At 38.3% G+C, this 10,099-nt stretch overlaps 1 protein-coding gene across 1 annotated transcript in view; it reads left to right on the forward strand.

The window, feature by feature from the left end:
• LOC107705745 (dolichyl-diphosphooligosaccharide--protein glycosyltransferase subunit STT3B) overlaps nucleotides 1-10,099 on the forward strand; it is a gene marked incomplete at its 5' end in the record, with an annotated part of 34,575 nt that overhangs the window by 10,407 nt on the left and 14,069 nt on the right. The window contains 3 exons of the mRNA XM_016509203.1: nucleotides 2,772-2,871; nucleotides 7,840-7,938; nucleotides 8,139-8,285. Of these exons, the coding sequence (XP_016364689.1) occupies nucleotides 2,772-2,871; nucleotides 7,840-7,938; nucleotides 8,139-8,285 (346 nt within the window). The remainder of the gene's footprint in view (nucleotides 1-2,771; nucleotides 2,872-7,839; nucleotides 7,939-8,138; nucleotides 8,286-10,099) is intronic.

Genomic DNA, 10,099 nt, shown 5'->3' on the forward strand with positions numbered 1-10,099 from the left:
TGCAGCTCGCTTATAGTGCAGACGCGATGTGTGGTGATTTGAAGCCATTTGCGCATTTTGAGAGAGAAAGAGAGAGCGCGCGCAGTGATTCACTCACGCTGTGTTACTTATAACTTATTAATTTAAGTTATTTAATGAAGAAATATGAAGGTGAGTACCTCACCTTCAGCATTATAATTATTTCACCTGCGCCGGACTGAGACGGTGCCGCTGCATGTCGTGCCAAACCTCTCACGGCAGCGTCCTCAGCTTGAGATTGTTTTTTTGAGATTTGCCTTTTTAGAGACCGCCGATCAATGATCCCAACGTGATTATCGGCCGATAGTGATCAGTATCCGATCAATCGGAGCACCCCTAATATATGTATGTATGTATATATATATATATATATATATATATATACCCTCATTGGGGGCTGAGCCCCCCTAAAATGAAAATCCTAGAATCGCCCCTGATTTTCAGCAGCCATTACTCCAGTATTTAGTGTCACATGATCCTTCAGAAATCATTCTAATATGCTGATTTGGTGCTCAGAAGCATATCTCTTATTATAAATGTTGAAAACGGCTTTCTATTTTTGTGATGGCTTTTCTCATGATTCTTTTGAGTAGAAAGTTGAAAGGAATAGCATTTATTTGAAATGGCAATCTTTTGTAACTTTAGAAATATCTTTAAAGTATTAAGAAAATGTGCTTACCACAGACTTTTGAACAGCAATGTATAATGTGACCAATGTAGTCCAATTCGGTTTTAAGTGAGTTGTGAAATGATTATTTTCTCTGAATCTCTCAAAACGACTATCAAATGAGTTACAAATAAACTCATCCGTCTGAAACGGCCCATTTACCTACTGAACCAATTGCACGCTTTCAGAATTAACATTTGATACACTCAATGAACCGTAAGTCATTACTTGGTCGTATCATTTGATTCATGAACTTTTTTTTAAGCAAGGTTCATGAGACATAAAACAGTGTAATTGCTATGAAATATTGTTGCGTAATATAAAGTTAAGGATCCATGATCGTTAAGTGGAATCGTAAGCTGAACCAGAATCATTAAATTCTTATGATTTCCATTCATAGTGTTGTGTGTTCTGGGGCTGGTTGCACGTCTCTCTTGCTCTTTTTCAACCCATTAATGTGATATGTAAAATAAATGAAAAAGCAAACAGCACCATCCATCATGCCACCCTGGTGGGGGCCACGTGCCAGTCGGTTATGAATATCAGCTATTTCTGAAACTTGAGCTTCTTCTCCTGGAGGAAGGCAGCGCTCATTAATAATGGAAGCCTACAGCCCTGCCCAGCCCCCAGTAGTCTCTGGCTTTCCAAATGTGTTTATAAACAAATGACACCAGTGCAATCTGAGCCATCTGCTCCATTGAGACCTTGGGGTCCAGTACAGTCCGATATGTCCCAGAGACGCTACCGAGGGCATGAGTTGAGAGATGCTCTCTTGAACGGGACATCCTAAGTGACCTAGAAAAGTGCAGAGGTTCCAAAGGCTGAGTGTGCTAATGGAGTTTTCTGGTAACTGTGGTGTATCATAGGGCTGAGAGCCAGCAGAGACCTGGGCGATGTGATATAACTTGGTCACGACACACTGCGTTTCTTTACCTTTAGTGTGTGGTTATTCAAAACAGTGGTATATTGCGTATATTGCATATGAGTGTTAGAGAAAGAAAGAGAGAGAGCTCCCAGCCATGCGACAGTGAGTTAAGCTGTTTACACACTGCAGTTTTTACGATGTGTCCGATAACTATGCAAATTCATTGATATAAATGGGAATAGTGTGCTGTCAAGATGAGAGGGAAACCACAACTGTCCTACAGTAATGTTTGCTGTATTTCTGCTTTTTTTACATTTAGAACAGCTCTTTCCATGGCATAAATGAGCTTATACAATCAGTCTTTGCTGTCAAATGCTCTGTCAAAGTGTCGTAGTGTGTAGGCGAACTAAAGCAGTTATAGGACACAACATGCAGTCAAAATATATTAGTGAAAGCTAACAATTTATTAACCAGTGGCTAATGACATATTTAGTTGCCTAGTGCAAAATTTAGTTGGTGCCGTTTTCTAAACTTGTAGTAATTTTGGGTTTTTCGGTTGAGTAGATAAACGGTTTCTGTCTTTTGACAATTGTCTTGTTAAATATAGTTTTCATTTTATTAATTTAAATTTATTTTTTAGTTTTGTTTAATATTGTCAATGTCACTCATTAATTTTAGTTAGTTATACACTGACCCTTTAGTCTTGATGTAAAACTGACTAAAATGAATGGCATTGGCAGTTTTTCATTTTTGATCTGTTAACAAAAATAATGTAATATGTCTGTCAATGTCATTAATAAATTTTTAATTAATTTTACTCTGACTGAAATAACTAATTGTATTCAATGAAAGAAAAATTTTAGTTGACAATGTCACTTCGTAACAAACCAAACTTAAACCAATGTATGTTTGCAAGGATTTTTTCTCCCACATTTTATATTATATTATTATATTCTTCACGATATGAATAACTTCATATGATGATGATTAATATACACAACAAACACGCAATACACTATGAACAACGTTGTCTTTGTTGTAACCCGAATCCCTGAAATATAATAACCTTATAATTAATATATTGAAGTATTAGCTACTTCCCTAAAAATACTGATTCCTAATCTAAGAATCCTGATACAGTATCATGAGGCAAAATATTTCAGTATTTAGCTGTTTTTTTTTTTTGTGTGTGTGTGTAACGTGACGCGTTTTGTGTTGCAGGTGTCTGCATGGGGAGGATATGTCTTCATCATCAACCTGATTCCTCTCCATGTTTTCGTGCTGCTCCTTATGCAGCGCTTCAGCAGGAGGCTGTACATCGGTGAGTCACCTGTGTTGTGTGTATGTTTGTGTGAGCGTCTCTGTTTTTTGTATGAAGTACACACATCACCGCCCACACAATCACGCGATGTAGTGCTTGTTCTCCCGTACAATAATGAAGCGTGAACTTGCCCTTTCCCACTTGCTTTTTGATTTGAACATACAGAAATGCTTGCGCAGCCGTGGTCGCTAAGTGCTCGACAGCACGAGTCTCTCTCTGCATTGACAGCAGCATTTAAAGTTGATGTTGATGTTTAATGACACATTTTTTCCGCCCACTTCACTCTTGCCTTTCACAACCAATCACATATGCAGCGCTGATCTGAGGATGCATGGATCTTCGTGTCGCGGAAAAAGCCTTTGAATCCAGACATGCGGTCTTAAACGCCAAAACGACATGCTAACTGTGTCAATTAGGACCTCTGATAGCACGAATAAGCTTTCTGCAAAGCGAAAAAAGACATCAGTTCTTTTCCTTCAAGAGCAAAGAGTAATTTTGTTCACTTTGATGGGTTACGCCCTTTTATTTTTTTTTTAGGCGGATGAATAATTAAAGGTGCAGTGCTTTTGTGAGGCTCCTGAGTGAGCACTCTGATAAAAGAACGGGGCCTTGTGCCACTGGGCTAATTCTGTTTAAATCTTTATAAGCCCCTCCCACTCTGCCGCAGCTGCCCTGTGCAAAATGCACTACTGATGGATGCTGGGTATTAGCTCAGTTCTGGAAAGTTCTTGCACTTGCAGCAGGTCCCACTACACATTTGCCATGGCCCGACTCCACATGGAGTATCACCGCCACCTCTCCTAATAGATCATAGTGATTAGATTAAGTAGCACTGCTCTCGGTTTATGGGGCCAGGGCTTGGACAAAGAACAGCAGTCATGTTCAGAGATGGATGGAGAGAATGGTGTAAAACCAGTGGGATTTGGTTATTGCATTTCTGTTTCACCTTGCTGTCTCCTTCTAGAGTGACGTCTGCTTTGGTAGCCTCAGACATCACGCTAACAGTCTATTTAATGACTGTTTAATGTATGTCTTGCCCACAAAATGGCAAGAACTATCTGAAAATCATCATGTCCGAACTGATTGGCTAGTTAATACTTAACTTTCAAGGGTTGCCCAAGTTGACAAGGGTTGTCAAGTTGGTTTGCCAGCAGCCATTTTACTCCTGGTGTTGCGTAGCCAGACCTTCAGATTGACGTCAGAAGGTCTGGGAACCTTGGTCGCTTTGGCTAAAGCCCACCCAAGAGGCCATATGACTGACGGGTAAAGCAACCAATCATGTTTTGTTTTGTGCCTTGTCATGTTTAGGGGCGTGGAAATGTTGCCACAATAACAGACCTGTGTGTAAAACTCTTGGACATATTTTAAAGATTCTATGCATTGAACTTGAAATAGGCCTATTTCACATACTTTAGAAAATCCAGCGTTTAGTTGATCCTGATAAGCGCTCATCGTCATAGTTGTAAACATGACTGCTTTCTTCTTTGATGATGGGGTTTGGCATCACGGCATCTTTGTTTCAAGGCGGAACGTTAAAGAACGCAACACGCACGTCTCCCGGAAATCCTGTATAATTCAAATCAACCAATCCGATGACGACTTCAAAACTCCTGAAGTGTTTCCAATTTTGTGTGCCGTATGCATCAGACAATCAGCCAATGGTCCGTGGGCGTGACGTCTGAGGCTGAGACTATTTTACTCCGATCTTCAGTGCCACATGATCCTTCAGAAGTGATTCTGATATGCTAATTTGGTGCTCAAGAAACATTTCTTGAATATCAGTGTATAAAACGGTTATGCAGCTTAATAATTTCGTGGAATATTTTTCAGGATTCTTTGAATGGAAAGTTCAAAGCACACAATATCATTGCAATGGACATGTTTTATAACCATGTAAATGTCTGTACTCTCAGTTTAATGCATCTTTGCTGAATCAAAGTATTTCTTTTTGAAAAAGATTCTTTCTGACCCCCAGTTTTTGAAGAGTAATGTAGTGTATTGAAGATGAAGTGCTAAATTCTAGTTTATTTTTCTGAGGTAGTCTGTGCTCATTGCATCAAAATAAAACAGTTTCGTCTACTGATTTCTCAGATATTTACTTTACAAACATTAATAGAGACTCAGACTTTAAGCTAATATAGCATGGTGGTCTTTCATTTAAAGGGATAGTTCACCCAAAAATGAAAATTCTGTCATTAATTACTCACCCTCATGTCGTTCCAAACCCGTAAGATCTTCGGAACACACATTAAGATATTTTTGATGAATTCTGAGAGCTCTCTGTCCCTCCCATAGACAGCAATGTAATTACCACGATCAAGGTCCAGAAACGTAGTAAGGACATCGTTAAAATAATCCATGTGACATCAGGGGTTCAACCGTAATTTTACGAAGCTACGGGATTACTTTTTGTGCGCAAAGAAAATAAAAACAACAACTTTATTCAACAATTTGTCTCCTCCACGTCCCCCTGGTGGATTTTGGAGAGTATCCACTGAATGTAAACAATGTATGCTGTTCTGAGTCAGCTGCGCCACGCGGATACGTTTTCTACGCTGTTTACGTTTTGAAAAAAAAAACAACGTATCAGCGTGGCGCAGCTGACACAGAACAACATACATTGTTTACGCGCCAGGGTGACACGGAGGAGATGAATTGTTAAATAAAGTCATGTTTTTATTTTCTTTTGCGCAGAACCAAGAACTGTTGATTCTTGGCCAGAATAAGCTGTGATGTAGACCAGGTTTTAGTCAGATACTATGGATATGTTAGCTGCTTTCACACTGCAGGAAGTAATGCATGTTTCAGAAACTTCAGAAGTAGTCCAACTTGTCAGAATAGTTCTGAAGTTCCTGAAACTCGCATAGTCGACATCCAGAGAGATTTGAAGTTGTCAAAATATTCTTTGTTCTTTCTATTGTGTCAGATTTGCATGTCTCCTTTCCATCCCTCATGTTAACAACATAAAACCAACAGTATCCAAAGAGTAACAAAAGCGCAGCTCCAATCCTGGCGTCTTCCATCATTGTCCTTTGTTGTTGCTGCTATTGTGTGATGCACAGAAATGACACAACTAGATTGCGTCACCACAGGGTTCCCATTGTAGGTGCCAATGCAAAAGGAAAAGTGTGTAGTTTCACTTCCAGGTAGTCAGTACCAGAACTAGATGTTCCGAAAGCCAACCTTTCATATTTTGTCACTAATTAAAACAACCCTTTTTAAGTCTCTTAATTGCTGCTCTTTTTCCAATTCCTTTTGAGAGTTTCTTTTACAAAACCACCTGTCAGCTGTCCGCGGATGAGGAAATGCTATGTTTTTTTTGTGTGTGTGTCTGGAGTCATAGGTGTGTATTGTCTTATTAGAGTATCCCGTTTTATAGTGAAGATGGTCCGGTTTGACCCTTAATTGATGCTTCTCAAAGGCTGCCAGCTCATACAGTTGCTCTGTCACAAGCGGCTTTGGTTTCCTCTACTGCGCAGCTGTATCGCCGTCTCTCATGTACACACACTCGCACCAGTGTGTTTTGGACCTCTCTTCTGACAGGCTGTCAACACCTGTCTCTCAGGTAGGGGTCCACTTCACGGATCTGTCGGTCAAGTGTTGCACAGGTGGCAGACTGTTACGGTTGTCATTCTTCTAGGAATGACTGCTCCGTCACTGTCGTGTCAGTGTTTTTTCTCCATTTTGTTTTATTCTGCAGTATTTGTCATTTTTGGCTAATAAGAAAAGACAGGTAGGAAACTGATATCTGGTTTAGAAAGAGGAAAATACTGTATGTATATTATGCACTAAAATAGCTTATTTGTTGTGATATACAACCTCTTCCTTTCAAAGTGGACGTTTCTTGATCCAAAATAAGAGTGTGTATCTTCAAGTACAATTTTTGTCGTGTTGTTTGACTCTTTTACTCAACTGCTCTTGTATTGCTGGGACGGGAGCGCAGATTAGAGCTCATTCGGGGACATCCGAGGCCCCGAGTCTCCCTACACAACCCCGTTGTGCTTCAGGCAGACCCACATTCCACTGCTGCCATTGGACAAATGTAAATCCAGAAAAAAACTGGAGTGAACTCAATAGCTTCTCAGATAGCAGTCATACTTTGCAAATTGTGGTGGTGCTTTAAAGAGACTTTTTTCATTAATTTACTTAGCAGACTCTTTTATCCACAGTAATTTGCAAATGGGGAGAAATGCACAGGCAATTAATCATAGGGAACTAACGGTATTAAGAGTGCCTCAATGCAGATTTTGAGAGAGTGCAAAGTGGTACAGAACAGTGGAAATATTATTTTGGAAACCATGGTAACGTTTTTTTCATGATCGTTTTACGAATAGTAAGTTTAAAAAAACTGAATTTATTTAAATTGAACTCTTTTGTAACATTGTAAATAACTTTTACTGTTTCTTTGGACCAATTTAATGTACTCTTGCTTAATAAAAATATGAATTTCTTTCCAAAAGAAGAAAAAAAATGGTACATTTACATTTGTGGATTAGCAGGTGATTTTATTTTAATTTTTTTCATTGTAAGTGAATTACAATAGAGGATCATAAGCAGTTCATCACAGGGATAAGGGATAGTTCACTCATAAATGAAAATGCATTTACTGATTTACTCGACCTCAGGTTGTTCCCAACATAAAGTGCACAAGTCATAGTCTAAGACCACTTTCAGGATACATTTTTTGTGTACTCTTTTTGATGTGTGACAGTCTGTCACCATTCATTGTAATTCCATGGAGGACATTTTCTTCAGAATTACTCCTTTTGTGTTCCACTGAAGTCATACTGGGTTGAACGTAATTGCAGTGAGACAATATTGACAATCTTTATTTTGGGTGAGCCATCCCTTTAAGTGCTCACATAAGAGCCCCCCCCCCCTTTTGATACTATCTAAGTTTGATAGTTCTGGTCAGCATCTTTGCTTCAGATAAATCTTGATTTCTTTTTCTGTTTGTCTTTATCTCAGCCTACAGCACTTTTTATATAGTGGGGTTGGTGCTGTCCATGCAGATCCCGTTCGTTGGCTTCCAGCCCATCAGGACGAGTGAGCACATGGCTGCTGCAGGTAAGACTGGTTTGCCTTTAGTCTTCTTCAACTGTTGCTCTTTTACACTGATCTCAGATCATCTTTCTCAACTCAAATCCATAAACTCATGAGAGCGATGATTTACGTGTCATTAGATTAGCGCCAGGAATTCATGACCGTTGGGAAAGTGTCTGACAAAGTTGAGTATGTGGATTAATGGTGCATGTGTGTGTTTGCAGGTGTATTTGCACTGCTTCAGGCTTACGCCTTTCTGCAGTATCTGAAGGATAGACTGACCAGGCAGGAGTTCCAGACATTGTTTTTTCTTGGTGTTTCTCTGGCAGCAGGGGGGGTTTTCCTTACTGTCATTTACCTGACTTACACAGGTGAGTGCAAAAACACAACAATTAAATAAATACATTTAATTTGAACAGTTTTCTTGACCAAACTTTAACCAAACTACGACCACAAATGTGAAGGTTATTTTTTATTTATTTTTTTGACCCAAAAAAAATCAGGCTTGGTTTAAATAAGCCTTTGATTAAACCTCAGTTAGTCATAGTGGGATAAACTGTTCCACTTTTTACTAAAGTTGTCTTCTAGACAAGAACAAGTGAGAGAGGTAAAAATAAATATTATTTATTAATTATATGTCATGTTTGCTATTGTCTGAAATTAGAAGGCATCTATAACATGCAAAAATTTAATTATGACTTAAAAAAAATAATAAATAAAGACGGCTTGCCCCACATATGCTGGGTCATTATTACAGTTTTTTTTTTATATTTTTTTTTTTCATTTATTTATTATTTTTTTTAAAGTTTTCTATTTTAATATATGCTAAATGTAATTTATTCTTGTAATGACAAAGCTAAATTTTTAGCAGCCATTATTCCAGTCTTCAGTGTCATATGATGCTTCAGAAATCATATGTTGATTTGGTGCTCAAGAAACATTTCTTATCAATGGTAAAAACTGTTATGTGGCTTAATATTTTTGTAGCAACCATAAATTTTTTTAAGGATTTATTGATGAATGCAACATTAAAAAAGAAAATTTATTTGAAATAGAATATTATTGTTACGCAGGGCTCCAGACTGCGACCATTTTTTCTGCCTGTGCGACTAGATTTTGTGCGGTCGCACTGGAGCGACCACCGCGTTGTTCAACTCATAAGCACTGTCATTTCTGTTGCATATGAGAAACATCAAATGGCAAACGAAACTGAAAGCATAACCAAACTGCGCTACTCGTTTGAACTGCGCAGAGTTTAGAGTGTAGAGCCTGGTTTATACTCGCTGCGTCAGCACGAGCGCGAAGGTGCGCACAGCAAAAATGACGCGAATACTGAGAAAACAATGGATTGTTTTCAAGCTAAAGTAAAGTAAAAGACCACTTCTTAAACCAGAGAAGGTGAACATATTGGTTTTCTTGTAGGGGGGGAAAAACATGCAAGCACTGTCACCGACAGCAAGTTTAGTTTTACTTTTCTTTTTGTTTTCATTTTGGAAAGCTTGTTATCTTTGCTGTTTACCTCACGTTACGCTATGGAGGCTCTCTTTTATTTTATTTTTTTTATTTGATTCCTCCGTGTTTGCTAAACGTTCTGTAATTTATTAGTCGGTATATAATATGTGGTGTATGCCATCTTATTCGTTTTTTGTTATTAAACGTTTTGTAAGCTAGTTATTAGCTTTATTGTTTTTGTGCTTTTTAATTAAGAATAACAATGAATCCATATTTTGTTTTAGTCTTAAAGTAAACGGTGTGTAAATGTATGTAAGCAAAACAGACAATTATCTTTTCTTGTAAAACTTGACAACAAGATCGCAAATTTGAAAGTGAAAGCATCCGAAGCCCGGCTCATAACTTGGCAAAAGAGGAACTCCCATTCACAAAATTCAAATCACAAATAATACTACTAATGAAAAAGAATGGGTTGAATGTTAACCACTTTCGTTTCCATATAACTATAAACTATGATAAAAGTTCATCAGCATGCATTGATTAATCCCATTTTGTAGCGCAAAAAAAAATTATTGCGACCAAATCATGTGCTCGTGCGACCAGCTGAGAAAGTTAGTTGCAAAAGAGCGACCAGTGGGAAGAATGAGTCTGGAGCCCTGAAGTTACAGTTATGAAAACGTTTTTATAAATTGCTGACAGTACAATACTGGACAATGATGTAATCTGCAGAATT

This window comes from Sinocyclocheilus rhinocerous, unplaced genomic scaffold (genome assembly GCF_001515625.1).
Source record: "Sinocyclocheilus rhinocerous isolate Xijiao unplaced genomic scaffold, SAMN03320098_v1.1 scaffold222, whole genome shotgun sequence".
NCBI classification, from domain to species: domain Eukaryota; kingdom Metazoa; phylum Chordata; class Actinopteri; order Cypriniformes; family Cyprinidae; genus Sinocyclocheilus; species Sinocyclocheilus rhinocerous.